General features: G+C 37.7%; 2 protein-coding genes and 1 pseudogene across 4 annotated transcripts; 1 reads left to right on the top strand and 2 right to left on the bottom strand.

The window, feature by feature from the left end:
• Positions 1-1,223: 1,223 nt before the first annotated feature.
• Positions 1,224-6,101, bottom strand: LOC125190844 (protein DETOXIFICATION 35-like; annotated as a pseudogene). The gene is made up of 7 exons (XR_016130398.1): positions 5,775-6,101; positions 2,526-3,148; positions 2,400-2,456; positions 2,071-2,309; positions 1,875-1,993; positions 1,698-1,784; positions 1,224-1,609 (listed from the first exon to the last, which is right to left on the bottom strand). The product of XR_016130398.1 is annotated as a protein DETOXIFICATION 35-like (transcript).
• A 1,899-nt stretch (positions 6,102-8,000) lies between these two features.
• On the top strand, positions 8,001-18,156 carry LOC148926665 (protein FAR1-RELATED SEQUENCE 4-like). Its single transcript, XM_089059207.1, has 4 exons — positions 8,001-8,166; positions 11,857-11,983; positions 16,700-17,545; positions 17,610-18,156. Exons 1-4 carry the CDS (start codon positions 8,001-8,003, stop codon positions 18,154-18,156), a joined length of 1,686 nt encoding a protein of 561 aa, XP_088915333.1.
• A 2,896-nt stretch (positions 18,157-21,052) lies between these two features.
• LOC148926664 (protein DETOXIFICATION 35-like) lies at positions 21,053-24,095 on the bottom strand. 2 transcript variants are annotated; one of them, XM_089058139.1, is made up of 8 exons: positions 23,980-24,095; positions 23,550-23,863; positions 22,217-22,842; positions 22,091-22,147; positions 21,761-21,999; positions 21,565-21,683; positions 21,395-21,481; positions 21,053-21,306 (listed from the first exon to the last, which is right to left on the bottom strand). In XM_089058139.1, exons 2-8 carry the CDS (start codon positions 23,826-23,828, stop codon positions 21,223-21,225), a joined length of 1,491 nt encoding a protein of 496 aa, XP_088914265.1. In that variant the 5' UTR covers positions 23,829-23,863; positions 23,980-24,095; the 3' UTR covers positions 21,053-21,222. The 2 variants fall into 2 exon arrangements, with proteins under 2 accessions (XP_088914265.1, XP_088914264.1); XM_089058138.1 differs by lacking the exon at positions 23,980-24,095 and having other exon boundaries at positions 23,550-23,958.
• Positions 24,096-26,101: the final 2,006 nt, after the last annotated feature.

The following is a 26,101-nucleotide window of genomic DNA, read 5'->3' as shown; positions in this document are numbered from 1 at the left end:
TAATTTGATTCAAACATGGGATTCATTCTTAAAATATAAATTTTTTATTTTTATAAAACAGATAAAAAAGAAAAAAAAAGGTTATTTTTAAGGATAGGAGGGAGCGGAAAGAAAAAAAAAGGTTATTTTTAAGGATAGGAGGGAGCGGTGTTATAATTCTATTCTGAAAGTAAATGATGTCCCAGGAGTTTACAATCATATCATGATCACACAGTTGTACAACGTGAATCATGCAAGGATAAGTTTAAGAAAATTGTAGACAGATACTATGTAATAAAAAGGGCAGGTATAAATTGATTGGGTGGTAGGTATTAAATAAATAATTTCAGATACACCATTTACACAATTTATATCAAATTATATGGGCAGCTACAACTCCTACGTCCTAACTGTAGTCGGTCAGAAATTACTTCTTTCGTCCATAAAATGTCGCATATTTGACTCGGCACAGATTTTAAGAAATATGAAGATAGTGAGTGAAAAAAATTAATAGAATATGGGTTCCACATTTATATATACTAGTTGTATAATAGATTGTGAGGGTAATGAGTTAGTGGAAAATGAGTTTCATTCACCTTAAATGATAAAAAAAAGGAAAGTGAACAATATTTTATGGACGAACTGAAATGGCAAAAGTGAATAATATATCGTAGACGGACCAAAATGACAAAAGTGAACAACATTTCACGGATGAGGAAAGTAGAATTGTGGCGTGCGATCGTCCAATGCCTATTAAAGAGGCGAGATGATTGATGACCGCAAATTAGGTCGTCAAATCACATCTATAATTTCTTAAATTTGAAATATATAATATTTTATGTCATTTATACTATAATAATTACATTTTAATTAAATAAATTCTAAATTTCATTTCTTTCAAATTTATAAACATCACATTTTAAAAAAAATGAAACTATTGATACTATTATGAATAATAAATTAAAAAAAATCTGTTGTGGGACCATGATTTTTGATTGTGAATATTTGAGATCTATACTAAAATGACTTGTTATTAGTATAGCTTGTATATATTTGTGGTATGCTTTTGTGACTTGTGAGTACCTTAAAATTATCGCAACAATATATTTCACGCTACTAAAACAATTTCAAATTTTACAAAACTTATGTCGACAAACCATGTAACGTTGAAATTTATACTAGAGTATTAAAAATGACAATTTTGCAATAGAGAGATATTTTTATAAATAATACTCCCTCCTTCTCCAAAGAATATGCACTTTGAGTTCGGCAAGTTTTAATGTAAAATTGGTAAAGGAAGAGAGATGTAGAGAGAAAAAGTAATTATAGTATTATTAGTGGGGGATGAGTCCACTTTATTGTAAAGAAAAGAGTTTCTGAAATCGAAAAGTGCATATTCTTGTAGAACGGACTAAGAGTGCGTATTCTTATGGGACGGAGGGAGTACTAGTTTACAACATAAAGCATATCAATTCTCTTTAATATCTATATCAATTAAAAAATTGAACATGTTTTAGCGTGGTGTGTGATTCAGATTAAGCATTCTCTAAAGATGGTTAGCCGATGATTTCATGGTGACATCGATGTCTTGGCCTCCCCACTTCCTCATCCTCTCCGACGTTTGCTCCACCTGCAATTGCATCGTTTCAAATATCGATTGTCAATATCTACACAACAGAAAGAGATAGTTAGATAGAAAGATAGACGGAGAGAAATACCTCCTTGTCTCAATTGGTTCTATAAATTAGAAGTATGAGCACCAGTGTTTGCGATCCAATTCCAACAATTATGCCTCCCCAAAGCCCCTAAATTAATTTGACAACAAAAAAATAACATAACATAACATAATACTCCATGAAAGCAATTAGGCCTAAACTAAAGAAATTATATACTACCATGACTCCCAAATCAGCCACATAACCAAGAAGGTATCCTAAAGGCACACCAATAACGTAGTAGCAAGCGATGTTGATGTATGCTACCACTCCTTGCCAACCTCCTCCTATGGCTACGCCTGCACCATACATCCAATTCCACCGATTATATCAATATCATGTTCATTCATCCCAACACTAACACTACTTCGACTACCTGATATCACTGGTTGGATGCTGTTCAGAAGCATTGTGATACTCAGAAGCCCTGGAAGCCGAGCCACCGCCTGTTGCATTACCGGACTATCCGTTTATATAACCGTGAAATGATTCCTCGTGGCAAGGATGGAAATCATGCACACAATCCCGATTACGAGTGACTGGAATAGAGTCACATAAACAGAGTATTTAGCTGCCCTCGCCCGTCCCAGCCCAAGCTCGGTCGATACCCGAACACTAATCACACATAGTCACAAACAAAACCAATAATCAATACTAGTACTAGTATAACAAGCACCCACCAACACCAATAAATATGATCATCACCTTATGGCGGCATTCATTCCGATAAACACCATTAATTCCAATCCATTGATGTTCATGCTGCAAATCAACATTCACTCATTAACCTTATAATCCATCTATAGATACTATCAAAAAGGGCTCACTAACCAAATAGAGAGGGCGCCGACTGAAGTGACTGCGTCATCAAGGCCACCGGCTAGAACTATGATGCTCATCATATACCAAACCTCAAGGCATAACATGACAGCAGACGCGAGAGACAGCCTGACAAACGCCCCAATCTCCCTAAATGCATCGCAGGAGAAGTTCCAGCCATCCTTGCAGAAACCTACAACATAAACAAACTGGGAGATTGCAATCAACCAGCTAGAAACATTGCATGCCAGAGCTGCACCGGGCGTTCCCCACCCCAGTACAACGATAAAGAGCCAGCACCACAACACATGCCCCACAAGAGTAAGGGCTGCAATCCAAGCGATGCCGTTGACTTTGCTCTGGGCTTGGAGAAACTTCTGCGTCGGAAATATGACTGCCAGTGCAAACATTTGAGGGATGGTTAGCATAGTGAAAATGCCAGCAGGTTTGGAAATTTGCTCAGGCTGTCCCAACAGCATAAGAATAGGGGTAGCAAATATGTAGAGGGGCGTGAGGAGAATGCAAGTTGTGAAAAGGATGATTGCGGTCCACTGCATGTAAACGCCGAGCATGTGAACTTGCCCGGCCCCAAATGCCTGCCCACACAGTGTCTCAAGTGCACTTCCCATTCCCAGCTGCATATTATCATCATTTGCATTACATTACCTCGCTCATAAATCACAATCCAACACATTTGAACATCAAATGTGCTTCAAAATTCCTATTTACTACCTTCGGCCACAATAAATAGTCATGTTTTTTTTTTCACCAAAATTAGTCTCTATCCATTTGGTAAATGGGCTTCTTGGTATGATGAAATAGAATGAGGAGGGAATGGAATGGAGATGAGAATGTAGGAGGTGGGAATGGAATGGAGATTTCATTCCATTCCATTATTGTGCTTGGTAAGCACAAGGAATTCAAAAGGAATGGAATTGTTATTCCTTTATTGATTCCATTCCTATGTTTGACAACTACAAATTAATATGTTGATTCTACCAAAAAATAATATTTAAGGTTATGTTCGGTACCATGGAATTGAGTCCTTGGAATTGGAATATGAATAATTATATCCACAACACACACTTTACACACTACACACATTTCACACACTACACACATTACAAACACTACACACAGTTCACACACTACACACTCACACACTACACACATTACAAACACTACACAAGTTCACATAATTCACACACTACACATATTTCACACACAACACACATTTCAAGCATCCTATTTTTGAACTTTTTTTTTAGCTTTTAAAAAAAATTTCGATCCAAACCGAACCGAATCGAAAAACTGAAAATTTTCTAAAGTTTAAACTGATTCAAACTGAAAAACTGAACTAAATTTGAAATTTTAGTTTGTGTGAAGTGCGTGTATTTCGTGTAAAATTTGTAAGCGTGTGTAATGTGTGTACAATGTGTATATTTTGTGTATAGTGTATGTAGTGTGTTTATTTTGTGTGCAATGTGTGTATTTTGTGTGTAGTGTGTGTAGTGTGTGTAGTGTGTGAAATGTGTGTAGTGTATGAAGTGCGTGTAGTATGTGAAATGTGTGTAGTGTGCGAAATGGATGTAGTGTGTGTAGTTCGTGTAGTGTGTGAAATGTGTGTAGTGTGTGTACTGTGTGAAATGTGTGTAGCGTGTGAAGTGCGTGTAGTGTATGAAATGTGTGTAGCGTGTGTAGTGTGTGAAATGTGTGTAGTGTATGAAATGTGTGTAGTGTGTGTAGTGTGTGAAATGTGTTTAGTGTGTGAAGTTTGTGTATGTGTATGTGTAGTGTGTGAAATGTGTGAAGTGTGTGTAGTGTATGTAGTGTGTGAAGTGTGTGAAATATGTGAAATGTGTGTAGTGTGTGAAGTGTGTAAGTGTGTGTGTGTGTGGATTTTTCAATTATTAAAAAAATTTAAAATTTTAATTTTATTATAAAATTGTGATGATATTAAATTTAAATATAATTTAAAATAATATTTATATAATTTTGTTAAAATTTAAAATAAGAAAAAAAGGGATATGAAATAGAATGGAATGACCATTCCAGGTCATTTCAATTGGAATGGTGATTCCTAAGATTATAAATCATTTTCCTTCACAAAGTTAAATAATTTTCTTAAAATTCGTGTTGAATCAAAATGAGACTATAAATAATGGATGGGGGAGTAATATAATTAAAATGCTCAGTATAGTCAGTAGTAATGCCTCTTTTCGGGGGTGGATCCTCTGAAGTTTTAAAAATCACAGCACCACATGTTGTGTTTAAAACGCAACACAGATTAAATAAAACGCAGCTGAAAAAGTGGGCAATCATTTTCTTATTTTTTACATTTCTTTTACTGATGTACTGTAAAAGATATGAACTGTAGTGATTGCTTTATTTTTCCTTCTTTACACTATGTTAATGACTATGGATTTCATCTTTGTGGACTAGTGGAGGTTCTATTAAACCGTATAATCTTAATTGTTAATGAGTTTTTTCGTAAACTAACATTTTTCAAAAGAGTTGGCAATAAAAAATTCAAGATGTCTGCAAATTTGCTAATGTTTTTCCTTTTCATTCTTAATTTTTAGACCATGTATATTTTTTTATGACATACAGTAGTATTTATTTTAATTATGAAACACTTTTCCAATTTGGAACTCAAAAAATATTTTAACATTCAATGTAATTTATAAGCTAAAATATTTATAAATTCCAGTCATAATACTATCAGATATTTTAGTATACGTTTTTTTTTTTTATATGATTACCAACTTTTTCATCTACTCCCTCCGTCCCCCATTAGGAGTCACACTTTTCCATTTCGGTCCGTCCCCAATTAAGAGTCACACTTCATTTTTACCATAAATGGTAAGTAGGTCTCACATTCCACTAACTCAATTCACTCACATTTTATTATAAAACCAATATAAAAAAATGGGTCTCACATTCCACTAACTTTTTCAACCAACTTTTCTTTACATTTCTTAAAACCCTTGCCCGATCAAAGAGTGACTCCTAATAGGGGACGGAGGGAGTATTTTTTATTCAACGTGTGTTGCATTTTAAACACAGCATGTGATGCTCTGATTTTTAAAACTGCAGAAGATCCACACCCGCCTCTTTTTTACGCTATGCAGAAAAAATAATTGTATAAAATAATAGTAATATTATAGGTCAACACAATCACAAATAAGTCTGAGAAAGAGGTAGAAATGCAATTTAAGGAAATATTGGAGAGGAAATTAAGGAATAGTTTAAGTAACTAACCAGAAAGCCGTAAGCAAAGTTGCCGATAACTGAGGTAGCAATGGAGAAAGTGGAGAGCTGGACATCTCCGAGGTGGCCGACGAAGATGGTGGAGACGAAGGTGATCCCGTACTGACACAAATCTAAAAGGCTATGGGGCCGCCTATCGCCCACAGTTTCACTGGCTCCAAACAGAAAATTCTCCACCATGTTTTGACCCCTCTGGCTTCACGGTAGTCGCCACTCTCTCCGATCAGATCTAAATTGTCGGACCTGCGCTCCAGCAGCGCCGCCTCCATACGCTTTTTTGCCAAACAAAGACGGAGAAGAGAGCAGACAGCAGAGGACACAACACATCAATAATAGCGCGCCTCGCTTTTCGTAGTAGAAAAAGGAAATCAATAATTTTCGTAAAATTACAGTACTAGTATTTTTCATTGTTCATGTTTTAATAAATTATTAACTGTATGAAAAGTTAATAAGAAAAAGCTAGTAGTGGGTTGCTCATACTTTTATATCCTCCGTCCGCCAGAATTAATTATGAAACACTTAGATTTTCGGCATGAAATTTTATGTAATATTATTATTTTGTGAATTTATGAAGAAAAAGTAAAGTAAAAGTATTTTAAAAAAAATAAAAATGATGTTGTTTCAGTTTTAAAAAATGTTTCATTCTTAATAGGACAATATTAAAAAGAAAACATTTCATTAAAAATGAAATAAGACATTTGTTGGCGGATGAATGAAAAAGAAAAAATGAACATTTAATAACGAACGGAAGGAGTATTTAGTTGATATTGACTATTAACAAAATGTCATTATATATTTTATAACAAAATTATAAAAATGAAATGATTTTATTTATTTTTGTAATGATGAGGAGAAGTGGAAGTGTAACGCCTGAGGCAAGAGTAGGGAGTAGCGTTGGTGCAAAGGCACATATAAGGAGCGTCTCCTACATCTAAAGAGAAATGGGATATGAATGAACTAAAACACATTAGAATGAGAGGGATTTTAAGGATATACAAGTATGAGACTGTATATTAAAGGGAGCTTAATAGATTCGATAAGTGTTATTCATACCAATAGGTACTACTCATACCAATAGGTGCATCATCTTATTTTCAGGCATCCATATAGTAAGTACTTCAAAGTGATCATTTGGGAAGCTGCCTCCCATGGAGCATGTAAGACACTAATTGAGAATAAATCATGTTCGAAAGACTAGCGTTAGTATATGAGAATAATTTTGGTAGTCGGGTCCTTACAAAAAGTGAAAAGATTTTATACATATATAAAAAGAAATTTTTATTTATTTCAACCGGAATTATGGCAAGCTACTGTGGAGAAACATCCATGATCACCGTTTATAATTTTTGAAGAAAAATCACTTATGACTTATGAGCTGAATATTTACAAATCATCATGACTATATAAGAAAACAATATCTTGAAAAAATGTGAATTAGCAAAATATTTGATCATAAATTATTTATTTATTCTGATGGGTGAAGTCATGCATATTATAATATTAATACTATATGAGGATCACGTTATTCACGTATCATTGATGCTTAGTCTACGTAAGCGTTATTCTTTTTCATTTGTACAATTTATTTTAATCATAATACCTCAAAAACTATCATCATAACTTTATAAAATACATAAAATTTAATTTTTATTTTATAATACTATTTTTTCATTTATTTGAAGTAAATGGGAAAGATGATGAATCAAACTCTGATTTTAAAAAATGGGTTAGTGATTTAATACAATATTTTACTTTCAATAATTTTATAATCCCATCATGGAATTTGAAATTTATCAATTTTATCTCCAATCTTTGTAAATGGTAGTATCAATTTTTATCTCATTTTTTAATGAGTAGAGGCCAAAATTGGTCCTGAACATATGCCCATTTTATTATTTTGGTCCTAAATTTTATCTTTTGAATTTATTGATCCTGAACATATGCTCATTTTATCATTTTGGTCATAAATTTTATCTTTTGAATTTTTTGGTCTTGTACATTTCAAATCGGATCACAATTGGTCATCCGTTAACAATTCTGTTAATACTTAATAGTCAACAATTTTGACCAACTTAAGCAATTTTTACAACACTAATGGAAAAAAAACGAAAGTTCACATCTTCCTCCTTCGACGGGCGCCATTGTTGTATGAGGGGCGAGCGGCGGGCGGCGGGACGAAAGCTAAGCTTGTTTATCGGCAGAAGGAAGAAACTCTAGATGGAGAAGGAGAACGATAAGTCGACAGAGAACGAGAACGAGAAGGTGATAGAGAAGGGGAAGGGGAAGAGCACCTGCCTCTCAAAATCGAATCCGACTAAGAATCGACCTCAAACACATTCTCCTACTGAGAATCGACTGCAACCACCGTTGAAAAGAGAGATTGGTATGTGTTTGGTAAACACGCTGTGCGCACAGAAAGAATATAACAGGTTTCCTTGGTCCAGCAAATCCTCTAGATCACGCGGTCTAGGAACTCGTTGGTCGTCGGAAAATCCTGGTCGTCGGACACACAGAGCACTCTTTCAAAAACCCTCAACCACTTTACTAAACCTAGCATAGGGAAGTAGGGATCGATCCCACAGAGATGGATGCGTAATAATCATGTTCAAGGATTTGGACTTGTTTTGGGGGTTGGCTGCTGCCACGCATTTTTCTTGGGTTGAGGAAAATAAACTTAACTTGGGAATTTAAAACTGCTACGCTAACAGCTAGGCCTAGGCGAAACAACAAAAGCATGCACGAAAATTACCCGAACAATCACTAGATCTAAGAAACTACTCTAATTACCTAGACCTGAGAAACAAACTGACTGTGGGGACCATGACTGAAAAAGCAGAGTACGGACGAAAAGCTGGCAAAACAACTAACTCTGGTACTAACTAACAGCGACATCATCTTCTTCAACCAAATTGCGTAAAAACTCAGAAGAAAAACAACATGAACCAAATCGGAACAGAGCAAACTGAATCTAAACCGTTTTAATGAGTAACAATGAAGAACTAAACAGATCTACAGATGCTAGACGAAGTAAAATAGAAAGCAAGCGGAAAACTCAAAATCCATGCACAACTCAACCTCCTCACTTCGGATCCAACCTCAGACGCTAAATCCACTCCGGATCCAAGCGTCCGACACAAACTCCAACCAAAAGAAACATTTCATAACTTCAGATTTAAAACAACAACCTCCAATCAATCAACAAACCACGGATCTATTACCAAATTCCCAGATCGAGTACCACCGCAGCAAAAAACAGAGATCGACATATAACTTGTCAAAATAAACTCTCAACAGCAGGATCTATGTAAATCAACTTGAAAAATCACAAATAAACGCAAACAAACAGAAGTGAATAGATAATCAGTAGCATCAACAACCGAATCGACTCCCAAAAGGGAAGTTCGACCGTAAAGGTGCAAAACAAACTGAAATTTAAAGAGATTGTATCTTCGCCCTCACGCGGACGGTGTTACGACTGAAATTTTGAAGAACTAAAACCCCCTCAGAACCGAAACTACCCCAGATCTCCCATTCCCAAGTGTGTGTTATGTGTGTGAGCTAAGAGTGAGCGAAAAAAGAGTGATGATTTGTGTGTTGCATGCTCCTCTATTTATAGGCGTTGGAGTGGGGCCCAGCGAGGTATAGATAGACTTTGTTGCCCTCAGCTACTGACTCCCTCCTTCACGCCTTCCTTTTTCTTAGATTTTGCTCATTTTTACTTCCTTCCTTCGCTAGATTGTTTCCTTCAGCACCTCCTTGATCTAGCGATTCTGTCACACACCTGGCTTATAAACCGTGTTAGACCCAGCAAAATGTAACGCTTTTCACCATATAACCGATGCATGAAATTAGCCTTATCAAACTGCTCACAATTAAACCATACTTGTCCTCAAGTATAAAGACAAGAAAAAAAGAATAAGGCGAATTTCAAACAAGGTTATCCCCAGACCGACTCTTTAGACTCTAGACAGACTCCTAGACCTAGAAACAATTTAAAACTTAAAAAGTTTAAGAAAAAAAAACATACAAACACATAAACACATAAACACATATGCATGAGCTAGCTTCAACTTTTAGGCAACCGTCCCCACAAGATTATGGTCAATCCAATAGGTTGCACATCTCCAAATAGGTCATTTCCCTTCCTCTACCTAGCCAATCTGTCAGCTCGTCAAGATAGCCCTTTTTCTTACCCAATTGTTGGATTCACTCGATCACTCATTCCTCACCAGGGATGTTATGATCGATTCTCGCTTAAGTTATTGTCATACCACTGAAGCGTCGGGTTATGAGAATTCCTCCTTTTCCTGGGTCAGGCTATTATTGTTCCTACCCTTTAGACAACTTCCCCCTGGACTTCGTCCAGTTTATTCCTCCTTATATATTTTTTTATTTTCTCCTTTTTTCCTCTCTTTTTTTTTTTCTCTGGACTTTGTCCAACTTATTCCTCCATTTCCTCCTCTTTTCTGGACTTCGTCCAGCTTATAACACCTTACCCTGGACTTCGTCCAGCTTATAACTTCATAACCCAATTTCCTATTTTTTCTCCTTCACAACTCTTCTCCCTAAGCATTCAGTGGCGGCCCTTAAACATGTGTTAGCTCGAAGTTATTTAAGGCTTATAACTCGCTATTATAGTAGGGCTTCACAACTAAGTAAGCAAAGGCATCCTCCATCGTTCTCACTTCACTCAGATTGACTTGGCTTATTAAAGGAAAAAGCTTCTAAGTTGAAATGCCTCCTACTTTCAATTACTTTCACTAAGGGAATCATGCCGTATTATATTCACTGGCTCATGCGACACAACAAAACTTAGACCTAAAGACTCTTAACATGCAGACAAATTCATGCATTGACTCCTCTCCCCCTCCCACTTCACTCAAGCTTGTCCCCAAGCCATCGTCGTGAAGGGGGGAAACAGAGAAGTCAATGCAATAATATCAACAGTTTATAAAAACAAAAACTTCTCACACTTAGACCAAGCATTGGGCTAAGTGGGAGAAAAACACATCAAACAGAAAATACAAACTTCTCACACTTAGACCACGCAGTGGGCTAAGTGGGAGAAGACACAGACAAGTACAGAACACAAAAAGGTAACAGCAATAAACACAGATAACTGAAAGTAAGAAAAATAAAAGTTACTTGGTCATGGGGTGGTGATTCACTTCTGGGGCTGGCTCCCTCGAGAGCCAGACTGGGGTGGGATTCCAGGTCGGGTCATCTTTACTCTCTTCTTCGCTGGCTGCTCCAGCTCTTCCTCTTCCTGTGCTGGCTGTTCGGGTACTGGCTTCCTCACTATAGACTTTGATTTAGATGGGGCTGGAACTTGTTTGGGAACGGGCGGGAGATCAACTGCTTGAGCGATTGCTGCGGTTGCTTGACGGCGGAGAAACTACTCTGGATGGGCTGCTTGACCTCACTGCTGGACCCAGGAGTTACCTTCGACTGGGTCAAGGGGAGTGTCTGCTGCAACCACTTCAACATCTTCATTGAAAGCTCCACCGCTTCCGTCATTCGATCATTTTGCTTGGCGCACTTCACCTCCAAATCTGCAATGTTGCCCCTCAGGGTCTTCACTTCCTCCCGATTCCCGTTCAATTCCTTCCTGATCCCACCAAGTTCCTTTATCATTTCCTTCCTCATCAACTGCATCTCCTTCCTCACATCCTGGACTTCCTTACGTAGCTCTTCAACCTCTTCACTTGGCATGGCCTCCTCGGCTTCCTCAGGCTCTGCTTTGACCTTGTCTCCTAACGAGTAGAAGAGGGTCTTGGCGCCATGAGTCTGCAGCAACCCCTTGTTGAAAAAATAATCAACACTGAACACCTCTGGGGGGTCGCACATGACTACCAACGGAGCGGCCTTGGCAATTTTCATTTTTATGTTTCGTTGGAGGTAGGCGCCGAGGAGGTGGCAGGTATACATATAACGCGCAGGGTTGCTCGTCATTTGGTGGCATGCCTGAGCCGGCCAATAGCCTAGGTGCACCTTCACGCCTTTCGCCATGCACCATGTGAAGTAGAGGTCGGTAGTTGTAAGAGCTGAATTAGCAGTTCCCGTCAAATTGTAGCTGATAAACGTCTGAGCAAAGCGAAGGATCCGGTCTTCGATGTGAGAGGCTTTGGAGTAGCTGGACTTAAACGTTCCCGCCTTGGGATGAGTGATCAGTTCTCATGCTGTTTGCACCTTGAAACCCGGTGTGTTCTTCGGCACTCCAATCATCCTTTCATTCCATGCCCCCTCTTCATCCTCGCCTTGGGTAAACAATCCCATTCGCAGAGACCATTCCCGGATGCTCATCTCATATTCATCATTAAAAAGCCTGAACGTTATTAAATCCGCGTCAAGATCAGTGGTGTTCTTTAATCGATCCTATCTTCCACCTTCTTGTCATCTTGTTCCATTACTGCATTGGCTGACCCTCTCCTCAATATGCTTCGCGGGTTATCATAGGCCTTCTTCGCCTCGATCAGCCTTCCCAAAGTTTCCCTAGCTTCACTTGCTTTATTCTTAGTAAAATTTCTCCCACTCGAGGAATTCATCAAGACCTTTGATTCAGGATTTGCACCTTCGTAGAACAGATAGTAGGTCTCCGCTTCTATCATCCTGTGGTTCGGACAGGCATCCAGCAGCCCCTTGAACCGGGACCAATAAGAACTCAGAGACTCATCCAGCAGGCATCCAGCAGCCCCTTGATCAAGTCCGGTGAGAGCCTTAGCAGCCAAGTGTTCGCCTCCCCTTTGAGAGCAAACGGGATTGCTCGAAAACGGTAGTCCTCCTCTATTGCCTCGTTGGGTCGCTTTTGAATGCTGCATAATTTACTGAACTCGTTCAAAAATTCATAAGGGCATTCGTTCCTTCGCCCAAAGAACGTGGGTAGAACTCCGAGTACATTCGTTTTGATATCGATCGACCTCCGTCGTGGGTTCGAGACTATAGCATGAGCGGGTTCACCGCCGAGATCGGGATCCTATTTCCGGATCGGGATCTACTAGATGAGCCATATTCGGGTCTTCCTCCTCCTCGGTCTTGGAATGCTCTGTTTCCGTTGACGACTTCGGGTCCTCTTCTCCCGATGAATTCCACTCCTTCTCACTTTCTGATTCGGACGGAAATGGGTCTCTCGTCCTTAAACCTGGCCTGGTGGTGATGGTAGACGTAGATTCCTTGACTCGCCACTTGTATTGGCCACACCCTGACCCAGATGAACTCACCCAATTTCCAGAATGGAAGTCTGCGTTCATAAACTGCCAAGGAGAACAGAAAATAACAGAAATTAAAATATTTACACCAAATCGTTAAACGAAATAACAATAAACGACGTCCTTCCCCGGCAACGGCGCCATTTGAAAAGAGAGATTGGTATGTGTTTGGTAAACACATTGTGCGCACAGAAAGAATATAACAGGTTTCCTTGGTCCAGCAAATCCTCTAGATCACGCGGTCTAGGAACTCGTTGGTCGTCGGAAAATCCTGGTCGTCGGACACACAGAGCACTCTTTCAAAAACCCTCAACCACTTTACTAAACCTAGCATAGGGAAGTAGGGATCGATCCCACAGAGATGGATGCGTAATAATCATGTTCAAGGATTTGGACTTGTTTTGGGGGTTGGCTGCTGCCACGCATTTTTCTTGGGTTGAGGAAAATAAACTTAACTTGGGAATTTAAAACTGCTACGCTAACAGCTAGGCCTAGGCGAAACAACAAAAGCATGCACGAAAATTACCCGAACAATCACTAGATCTAAGAAACTACTCTAATTACCTAGACCTGAGAAACAAACTGACTGTGGGGACCATGACTGAAAAAGCAGAGTACGGACGAAAAGCTGGCAAAACAACTAACTCTGGTACTAACTAACAGCGACATCATCTTCTTCAACCAAATTGCGTAAAAACTCAGAAGAAAAACAACATGAACCAAATCGGAACAGAGCAAACTGAATCTAAACCGTTTTAATGAGTAACAATGAAGAACTAAACAGATCTACAGATGCTAGACGAAGTAAAACAGAAAGCAAGCGGAAAACTCAAAATCCATGCACAACTCAACCTCCTCACTTCGGATCCAACCTCAGACGCTAAATCCACTCTGGATCCAAGCGTCCGACACAAACTCCAACCAAAAGAAACATTTCATAACTTCAGATTTAAACAACAACCTCCAATCAATCAACAAACCACGGATCTATCACCAAATTCCCAGATCGAGTACCACCGCAGCAAAAAACGGAGATCGACATATAACTTGTCAAAATAAACTCTCAACAGCAGGATCTATGTAAATCAACTTGAAAAATCACAAATAAACGCAAACAAACAGAAGTGAATAGATAATCAGTAGCATCAACAACCGAATCGACTCCCAAAAGGGAAGTTCGACCGTAAAGGTGCAAAACAAACTGAAATTTAAAGAGATTGTATCTTCGCCCTCACGCGGACGGTGTTACGACTGAAATTTTGAAGAACTAAAACCCCTTCAGAGCCGAAACTACCCCAGATCTCCCATTCCCAAGTGTGTGTTATGTGTGTGAGCTAAGAGTGAGCGAAAAAAGAGTGATGATTTGTGTGTTGCATGCTCCTCTATTTATAGGCGTTGGAGTGGGGCCCAGCGAGGTATAGATAGACTTTGTTGCCCTCAGCTACTGACTCCCTCCTTCACGCCTTCTTTTTCCTTAGATTCTGCTCATTTTTACTTCCTTCCTTCGCTAGATTGTTTCCTTCAGCACCTCCTTGATCTAGCGATTCTGTCACACACCTGGCTTATAAACCGTGTTAGACCCAGCAAAATGTAACGCTTTTCACCATATAACCGATGCATGAAATTAGCCTTATCAACCGTCTCCGACTCAAATTCCACCACCTGCCTCTCAAAATCTCCCGCGAACACCACCTCCGACTGAAATTCCACCGCTTCCAGGACGTAATATATGGGCCCCAACTGCTTATCGAGAATCTCCTCCCTTCCTTCACCTACGGTAAGCTATCTCAACCCTCGATCCTCTCCTCCTCACGCCAATTCCTCTCTCCAGCGCAATTCGATTTCACCAGAAATTCCCTTACTTCTCACCGATTTTTTGAGAAATTCCTCCAATTTCACCGGATCTTCTTCCTCCTCTCTCTGCGCCACTGCCACCTCCGCCACCGTAGTCTCCGAGACCGCCGCGCCGCTCAGCTTAGAAAATATCGAGAACAAAAACGGTCGCTCGATTGGTCCCGCCGCCCGCCGCTCGCAGAACAATGGCACCGTCGAAAGAGGAAGATGTGAACTTTCGTTTTTTTTTTTCAAAAGACGTCTGAGTGTTGCAAATTATTTCTTCCTCCTTATTTTCTTTTTTAATACTCTTATTTTGGTATTTTAAATGATATATCCTTAAAATAATTAAGATTATGATTAGGAGTTGATAATCCCATTAAAAATTGCTTAAGTTGGTCAAAATTATGATTAAAATTGTCGACTGTTAAGTATTAAAGGAATTGTTAACGGAGGACCAATTGTGATCCGATTTAAAATGTACAGGACCAAAAAATTCAAAAAATAAAGTTTATGACCAAAATGATAAAATATGCATATGTTCAGCACCAAATAAAGTAGAATTAAGGTAATTTAATAAAAAAAATTAATTGCAATTACATTCCTAGCATAAAATGATTATTCAAAAGCTCCCAAAATTCGCCTTTCATATATGTATGGATAGGGATGTATTCAAATCCTTTTTGCATGTTTTCTTCAATTGTTCAACTCAATCTGGACGGTTCAATATCAAGATCTTATGGCCCAAAATAATGTGATTTTGAATTAATTATAATGTTTAAAAAAAACGTCTAGGGCCTTTTAGGAATACACAATCTTGTTAGTTATGGTAACTAGCATGGTTCTCTCTATCAACACATCACAGCGGTTTCTCTGAATTAGACGAAATCTTTCTTCTCTCTCCAAACTCTAATCTTTTCTTCTCCGTTGAATATTTTGATAACTCTCTCCAAGATTCTAGTGTTGAATGCATCGTTAAGTTGGACAAATTCGTGAATTACAAGAACCGTAAGAAGTTGGACCATTTGTGATTTTTTTTCTTGTTCTCCAACTATGGAAGAAGGTAATTTAATTTCTTCCATTCCAGAAGTATTGAACGTTGTTGTAATCTTAAAAAAAACGATTTCTGAAGTATTATTTCATCTGACTCGTTTGCAATAGTTGGCGCTTGTTTATTTTATTTCCGTAGGGATTAGAAATCGTTGGCGCTAGGGTGTAGTATCAGTGGCCCAAGGTGTCGAGTTTCAATAATCTCCTCCAGTTTTAGTGATTTCTGCTAGGGTTTAGATATCATATTAGCTATAGTTCAGTTTTTACTGCCAAACATAATGCACAAATATCTACGTGTAATGTAATTTATCGAATTAATAATGGTCGATGTATGTAATGTAATGTATAGATTTCAGTGCAGTTATTTGGTAATTTTATACGTTATTATTGGCAGTGTTTCTTTTTTTTTCAATTTAAATCCTTACCCCTAGGGTTTATTCATTGTTGGGGCTAGGGTCTAGTATGTAAGTAAAACGTATGCCGTCAAAGTTGACGAGTTTTAGCCATTGCTATAGGGTGTAGTTCTTATCTCGACTATGGTTTAGTATTATGATTAATATAATGCACAAAAAGGTTTGTATAATGTATTCCATGTGGCCCTGTTTTGGTGTGATGGTTTGATGAAGAGGAATTACCATATGTTTTGTGATATTGTGGCGTTTTGACTCTACCTATAACACAAACAGGTATGCATTATTTACTGATTATACTGCATTACATAAGGTTACATTATAGCAGTTGGATTTTTACATGACTCTCTGCATTACTACGCATATGTTATGCATTATTTGTTTGGAATGATTCATCTTATGTGCTTGTCATGCATAGGTATTGTATGATCTTCACACCATTTACGGGAAAGTACAATCATGGGAGACCCGTCACTTTCGCTGCAGGGTTGGTGTGTAGCGAGAAAATAGGTGCTTTTGCTTGGCTATTCAAACATTTCGTTGAATGCATAGGTGTTGCTCCAAAGATAATCGTAACGGATCAAGATTTGGGTATGAGGTCAGCGATTGAAGAGATTCTTGTCGGGACTCGCCACAGATGGTGTATGTGGCATATTATGCATAAGTTGTCTGTCAAGGTTCCGGGCAGGTTACTGAGGGACGATGATTTCAAGAAAGAATTCAATGCTTGTGTATGGTCGGACCTGCTTGAACCCGAAGAATTCGAGGAACAATGGAATGGAGTTGTGGAACGTTATGGACTGGAAGACATTAGTTGGTTCAACACGTTGTACGACTATCGGCAAATCTGGATACCTGCGTATTTCAGAGATTTTCCACTTGGCTCCATGATCAGGACTACCTCGATATCTGAATCGGAGAACAGCTTCTATAAAAACTTTTTGAAGCCACGCGCCAACATTGCCGAATTCTACTTGAATTTCAACAATGCTCTGGAATTTCAGCGCAATAGTAGAACAAAGCTTGACTACCATGATTCAACTGCCCTGCCTATCTTGGCCACTGCCTTGCCATTTGAGAAACATGCTTCGACGATGTTCACAGACAGTATGTTCAAGAAAATACAAGAAGAAATTGTTGAGGGTAGTGATAGATGCCGAGTGTTGGGCTTTTCTTCTACTGATATGGTGGACACCTACAAACTTGGAGACAGCCAGCATAATTCTTACTCTGTGAGACACGACAAGACTGACGAGTCCTACTCGTGCGATTGCAAACTCTTTGGTAGGCAGGGATATCTGTGCAGCCATATATTTTTTTTTGTTCAGGAACAATGAAGTGAAAACAATTTCGGATAAATACTGCTCAAGTAGATGGATGAAGACCCCGTTGGCCAAGGCTGTCCATGGTCATGTTGATGACTGTTTACCCACCATGTCCATCGTTGATGAAAGGCAAAGCGTCGCAAAGCAAGGGATTTCGCTGTTCTATGGTTTTCTTCGTCGCTTTGAGCCGGACATTGATGTGCTTCGTGCATTTGTATGTGGACTGGAAGAACTTGGTAATTCACTCCAAGATGGAACTCCTACAACGTCAGCCTCTGAAAAGAGGCGAATGATTGAACAGTTTTATGGAATGGAACGGCCTGAAGTCGTACATGTCCATCCTCCGGATGTTGTGAAAACTAAGGGACACGCTAGCAGCTCAGCCAGCCGTCTGATTTCGAAGAGAGAAAAGGCTGTAAAGGAGGCTAGTAGACCTCTTAGACGTTGTAAGGCTTGCGACGAGCTGGGACATCATGACTCTCGAAACTGTCCCATGCTTAAAGAGATGGAGAACGAGAAAGAGTTGCGGAAGGGAAAGAGGAAAAGTTGAACGTGCATCCGTTATCTTGGATGTTTATTTTTTATTTTCCCATTGTCTTTATTTCTCACTACATTTGACAATTCTGGGTTTCATATTAGTTTAAAACATGGCAGTTACGAAAGGTTTTAACAACGAGTGCATTATTACTCAGTTATAGTACATTGTTTACCACTAAAACAACATTATTAACTATTTGCCACTACGCTTCTGTTATTATAAAGTGCAGTGACTTTAATAAACACTAATGTTGTTGAAACTACATTATTCTCTCTATTTTGCCCATTATTATTCCCCATACTACAATTCGAATATTTTGGTTCAGTACATGGTACACCTTGTGCATTATTTAACCATTACATTACATTATCAAAACCAATTACTTTCAACTACATTATTATATGGGACATGTGCATTATTAGTGGCATATCTTTCATTATTAAAACTTGGTTAAATTATTATATAAAGACTGTACATTATTCTTTCCTTATGTTGTATTCTGATGGTCTTGTTACATTATTTAAGTCGCATTATACCTCGAACGATCGAATGTATCTACTAAAATTAAAGGTATAGTACTAAAGATAATACTTTTAGAGTTGATGCTCTCATAGATTAATAACAAAACGTGAATAAAAATCACAAGCTTTTACCCAAGTTAATCCAAAATAGATTTAAAATGTCTAATCTTGGGCTTGCAATTCATGTTCGAGAACTGACAACAAGTATCCACACCAATTCATGTTCGGAATCTCATCCACATCGTCAATAAAATTCAAAATCTTGGGCTTGCAAATTCCGTCTGCTAGTGTCTCAATGACAGCATTCTCCATCATAAACATAAACATTTTCTTAAAATCAAATCCACCATCAACATCTTCCATCATCAACTGAGCAATATCTGCAGTGGTCATCTTAAACCGTGTTTTGTTACATCTTTGTGCAACATAGTCGTTGAACCCAAGTTCATACACCGCTTCTTTCTGCCTTGGTGTTAGCCTTTTTATGCAGTCCAGAAAGTTTGTTGGTAGTGGACAGTATAGATGGTCCACCTTCTTCCCTTGTTTTTTCCGCTCCTCCGCCTCTTCGTTCACTGAACTTGTCTGTTCGTTTTGTTCCGCCAATCTCTGCCGAAATTTTTGTGCAATCGCTATTGGGATTACATCATCAACAGCTTCTTCCAGGTCAACCCTTGGTTGCTTCGCTGCTACAGAACAACAAATGAGTTTTATGCGTTGAAGCAATAGTATATCACATGATTGTAATGTTTTGCATAATACATAGTAAATAAGGCACACAAGCACCGAAATAATGCACACATGGACCAAATTAATGACATCGAAATAATGTACAGATCCATTTCTAAAAATAAATCCATAAGAATAACAGTACTTAAAGAAAAATAATGCACAGATAATGCACAGATACTCTAATGTAATGACTAATACTGACTAAAAAGGTCTAACAGCTCAATTTAAGGTTATGAATCTGGGCAGTGCATAATACACACAAACACAGAAATAATTACATCGAAATAATGTACAGATCCATTACAATGATGGTGTCTGTAAGCATATCAGTCTTGAAATTGAAATAATGCACAGACACTCTAATCAAATGGATAACACTGCCTAAATAATGGCCAAGAAGAACAAAACCTACCCTTGTTGAAGTGGATGAATGAAGAAAAAACATCAAAGTTGTACCAATCGCTGTTACAGTTTTCATTGTCATAAGCAATGTACCAATACGTCCATACAATGCAGCACATACAGTTCAATAATATAAGAAACATTGTGTATAAAGAATTTGTACAACCAATTTTGTCAATAATGCACAGCTCCAAAAAAAAATCATAACGCACGTTTTGTCATTGTTGATCTGTAAGACGAAGAAAATATCAGCTTGGTTACGATTTCTATTAAACAATTGAACAACTGTGTTGTTCTTGCACAAAATCCACAAAAAAACAAGAATACGATTCGTCAACAAACTCAAACAGAGCATATGTCTAAACCGTACGGAAACAATTAAATCCCATGTTTAATTGAAACTTCGACCAAGCTTTAGAGAAAAAAAACGTGCTTTTGTTTGGGGAAACACCGGGAATCGTCGCTTCGTCAACAAACTCACACAAAGCATATGTTTAAACAGTACGGAATCAAGTACAACCCATGTTCAATTGAAACTTCGACCAATTTTTTGAGAAAAAAAAGTGCTTTTGTTTGGGGAAACACCGAGAATCGTCGATTAGAGGGGAATCTTACAAAAAATCGACGCTTAAAGCACGCTACTCTGTTGTCGCTCGCGGACGTAGGAAGACTTCAACTGAGAATCGTCGACGGGTGGTTGTTTAGACGGTGGTCATCCAGTTTCGGACGAAAACGATGGGTGGAAGTAGAGGAGACCGGCGGCTAGGGTTTTGAAAATGGGTGGAATGGAATGAGCGATTTTGATCATGGAGTGAGAGATTTGGAGGGAGAGAGAGTGAGTAGACGGAAGGTGAATCGATATCCCGCTTAATTATCGCGCCTGCCGTTTTGAATCGTGTGTCATTCATTGTGTGTTTACATAATTACCCTTATAATGCACCAAATGAATATAATAATTTAACACGGACTCATATATCAAATGCAAATTTGGACCGTCCATAATCTAAATCTAATGGATGAGATTGTGTTGGAACTTAACTCTAAGGGCTGAAAAGGAGCTTAATGCTCCCCTATATGGATATATGTATAGATAGATACTATATGAGGATCACATTATTCACGTTATTACTATATGAGCAGTCCACGTAAGCGTTATTCTTTTTCATTTATAGTACAATTTATTTTAATAGTAATGCCTCAAAAACTATCATTGTAATGATAGAGTAGTATTACCAATGATAATTTTGTGTACTTCGTGTAAGTTTTAGAATATCACAATGAAACAATGGGCTAACCATCTCCACTTACAATACAAAACACGTTACTACTGGTTTACAACATAAAGCATATCAATTTTTTTTAATATCAATATCATTTAAAAAATTGAACATGTTTTAGTACGATGTGTGAATGGATTCAGCGTTCTCTAAAAATGGTTAGTCGATGGTTTCATGGTGACGTCGATGTCTTGGCCTCCCCACTTCCTCATCCTCTCTGACGCCTGCTCCACCTGCAATTGCATCATTTCAAATATCGATTGTCAATATCTACATAACGGAGAGAGATAGGTAGATAGAAAGACAGACAGAGAGCAAGACCTCCTTGTCCCAATTGGTTCTATAAATTAGAAGCATGAGCACCAGTGTCTGCAATCCAATTCCAACAATTATGCCTCCCCAAAGCCCCTGAATTAATTTGACAACAAAAAATAACATAAACATTACTCCATGAAAGCAATTAGGCCAAAACAAAATAAATGATATACTACCATGACTCCCAAATCAGCCACATAACCAAGAAGGTATCCCAAAGGCAGGCCAATAACGTAGTAGCAAGCCAGGTTGACGTATGCTACCACTCCTTGCCACCCTCCTCCTATGGCTACGCCTACACCATATATCGAATTCCACCGATTATATCAATATCATGTTTATTCATCCCAACACTAACACTACTACGACTACCTGATATCACTGGCTGGATGCTGTTCAGAAGCACCGTGATACTCAGAAGCCCTGAAAGCCGAGCCACCGCCCGTTGCATTACCAGACTATCCGTATATATAACTGCAAAATGATTCCTCGTGGCGAGGATGGCAATCATGCACACAATCCCAATCACAAGTGACTGGAACAGAGTCACGTAAACAGAGTACTTGGCTGCCCTCGCCCGTCCTAGCCCAAGCTCGTTCGAAACCCGAACACTGATCACACATAATCACAAACAAAACCAATAATCATTACTAGTACTAGTATAACAAACACCCCACCAACACCAATTAATATGATCATCACCTTATGGCAGCATTCACTCCGATAAACACCATTAATTCCAAGCCATTGACGTTCATGCTGCAAACCAACATTCACTAATTAATCTTATAATCCATCTATAGATACTAACAAAAAGGGCTCACTCACCAAATAGAGAGGGCACCGACTGAAGTGACTGCGTCGTCAAGGCCACCGGCTAGAACTATGATGCACATTATATACCAAACCTCAAGGCATAGCATGACAGCAGAGGCGAGCGACAGCCTGACAAACGCCCAAATCTCCCTAACTGCATCGCAGGAGAAGCCCTTCCAGCCATCCTTGCAGAAACCTACCACATAAATAAACTGGGAGATGGCAATCAACCAGCTAGAAACATCATACGCAAGAGCTGCACCGGGTGTTCCCCACCCGAGTACAACGATGAAGAGCCAGCACCACACCACATGCCCCACAAGAGTAATGGCTGAAATCCAAGCGATGACGTTGACTTTGCTTTGGGCTTGGAGAAACTTCTGCGTCGGAAATATGACTGCCAGTGCAAACATTTGAGGGATGGTTAGCATAGTGAAAAAGCCAGCAGGTTTGGCGATTTGCTCAGGCTGTCCCAACAGCATAAGAATAGGAGTAGCAAATATGTAGAGGGGCGCGAGGAGAATGCAAGTTGCGAAGAGGATAATTGCGGATCGCTGCATGTAAACACCAAGCATGTGAACTTGCCCGGCCCCAAATGCCTGCCCACACAGTGTCTCAAGTGCACTTCCCATTCCCAGCTGCATATAATCATCATTTGCATTACATTTACATTACCTCACACAAAAATCATCAAATACGCTTCACAATATCCAAGATACTACCTTCGTCCACAAAAAACAGTCATAAGTCATGTTTTTTTTTCGTCTACCCAAATTTTTTTCTATCCATTTACGGTAAGTTTTTTTCTCTTAGATGAAGTGGTTCCATTTTCCACTTACAACACTTCACTGCACCAATTTATATCTTTATTTTTATTTTAACTAGTATTAACACCTATCATAAAATTTTCAAATAATGAATACAAATTCTAATAAAATTATAGAAAATAAGAATTCAAAATAATAATTAAATTCACAAAAACAAAAATGTAGTAGGAGTACTTATCTTGTTTCACTCAAAATGAATAATTTACTCATTCCTAATAAATGAAACATTTCAAATTCTTTATATACAATTTTAATTTGTGATGTTAGTAGAGTAAAATAAATGACAGAAAAGGTATATGTGACGGATGATAAAAGTAGTTAATATTATTAAATTCCAACTGCTCCTACGCAGAAAATATAAATATCCAATTAATTAATTAAAATATCAACGGTCCGCATCGAATCCTTCCACCGTCGAGCAGAGACTCTAAAATCTAAATAATTTGAATAAGAAAGAGGTAGAAATGCAATTTAAGAAAATACTGGGGAGGAAATGAAGGAATAGTTAAGTAACTAACCAGAAAGCCGAAAGCGAAGTTACCGACGACGGAGATAGCAATGGAGAAAGCGGAGAGCTGGAGATCTCCAAGGTGGCCGACGAAGATGGTGGAGACGAAGTTGGTCCCGTACTGACACAGAATCTGAAAGGCTATGGGGCCGCCTATCGCCCACAGTTTCACTGTCTCCAAACAGAAAATTCTCCACCATGTTTTCACCCCTCTGGCTTCACGGTAGTCGCCACTCTCTCCGATCAATTCTAAATTGTCGGACCTCCGCTCCAGCAGCGCCGCCTCCATACGTTTTTTTTGCCAAACAAAGAGGAGCTGAAAAACTAGGAGGAGCAGAGGACACGACACATCAATGTGGAGTTTATTTATAGCCCGCCTCACTTTTCATAGTAATATTTTTGAAAATGGAAATCAATAATTTTGTAAAGTTATTACTCACTCAGTCCACGGGAGAGAGTAGCTGAAAAACTAGGATGAGCAATGGACACATCACATCAATATGAAAAATGGAATACGATGAATTGTTAGTTTTAATAAAAAAGTAGAGTGAATCAGTGAAGTATCGGTTCTCCTTGCCATAAATAGTAAACGTGGAATAAGATATTTATTCGCACAAAAATAAAAAAGAAAAAATTGAATATTTAATTAATAACGAACGATGAAGTACTATTTAGCCGATATTGACTATTAACAAAAATGTCATTATATATTTTATAATAAAATTATAAAAATAAAAAGATTTTAATTTTACTTTGGTAATAATGAGGAGAAGTGGAAGTGTAACGCGTACGACAAAAATAGGGAGTGACGCTAGTGCAAAGGAATATTCAACAAGCAGCTCCTACATCTAAAGCGGAGGGGCACGTGAACTAAAACATACCCAGATAAGAGGAATTTCGAGGATACGCAGATAAATGCATCATCTTATTTTCTGATATCCATATAAAAAAAGAGCTTCCGCCTCCCAAGGAGCATGTATATGAGGATAGCTAAAGCTGTCAATTTGGGTGTGGGTTATAAATAAAAAATATTGATTGAAATCAAAACATTAAATTAATGAAATTAAAGACATGGAGATGATCAAAATAATGAGATGTTCATATAATGCAACCAGAATTATGTCAAGCTACTGTAAAGAAACATCGACGATCACCATTTATAATTTTTTTAAAAAAAATTACTTTATGATTTATGAACTGAATATAAGAAATACGAATAAGAAAACAATATCTTGAATGCATATTATAAATATAATATCACGTATATCATTGATGCTTAGTCCACGTAAGCGTGATTCTTTTTCATTTATACAATTTATTTTAATCGTAATGCCTCAAAAACTATCATCATAACTTTATAAAATACATAAAATTTAATATTTATTATAATGGAGTACTATTTTTTTCATTTATTTGAAGGAAATGGGAAAGATGAGGAATCAAACTCTTATTTTATAAAATGGGTTAATGATTTAATAGTAGTATATCTTAACCTTTAATAATTATAATCCCATCATGTAATTTGAAATTTAACAATTTTATCTCCAATCTTTGTAATGGTATCAAATTTTATCTCATTTTTTAAACTTATCACTACAATCTTTTCAATTTATTCAAATCAATTGTTTCTTGGTAATTATTTCTAAAAGATAATACTACTCTTTTATACTTCCTTCGTCCTTCATTAAATGTCTCGTTTTTTTTTTCTTTTTCGTCTGTTCACCAATAAATGTCTTATTTCATTTTTTCTCTTTTTAGAGTAGATCTCACATTTCACTAACTCATTACACACACATTTTATTATAAAATTAATATTTAAAAGTAGGATCCACCTCCAACTAACTTTTTTCTCTATCTTATTTTATAAAGTTAAACAATTTCTTAAAATTTATACCGATCAAAATTGGAATATTTATCTGTGAACTGATGGAGTATTTTTTAATTTTTTTTTTTAAATATAACTAACCCACCTATGATATGATGTACTAACGATTCCACCGTTGGACTTGGAGTGAAGTTTAATAAAAGTTGATAGAAATGGACTTAATTGAAAAGTTAGATATAGTGGGATGTATAAAATTGGGGTAGGGATCCCCTGCTGTGTTAAAAAACACAGCATGCCCTGCTGTGCTTGAAACGCATCCAACAGCAAATAAAACGCAGGTGAGGAAAAGATGTGCGCTGCCTTTTATTACTTCTTGTTAGTTTATTCAGTAAATACCATTAAATTAACTTTTATAGAAACTCAATATATATATATAGGGTCTTGTTAGGTTGAGATTATTTAGCTAAATTGAGAAATGAGATGCAATATGGGCCACTAATCCACAAGATTAACAAAATGTCAACAAATACCACATTATGTCAACAAGGGGGTATAATTGTCTTTTTATTAAATTGTGTTTGAAATCATTTTCTAAAATTCTCTCTAAAACTCTAGCTGCAAAGTCTTCAAATCTTCAAATCTTCAACATTCTTCAAATCTTCAAATCTTCAACATTCAAATCTTCAACATTCTTCAAATCTTCAAATCTTCAACATTCAAATCTTCAGATCTTCAAC

Source organism: Salvia hispanica, chromosome 5 (genome assembly GCF_029641045.1).
Source record: "Salvia hispanica isolate PSC_SH4W2 chromosome 5, Shi_PSC_v1, whole genome shotgun sequence".
Taxonomy (NCBI): domain Eukaryota; kingdom Viridiplantae; phylum Streptophyta; class Magnoliopsida; order Lamiales; family Lamiaceae; genus Salvia; species Salvia hispanica.
The sequence above is the reverse complement of the archived record's forward strand: the minus strand, read 5'-3'. Positions and strand labels throughout refer to the sequence as shown.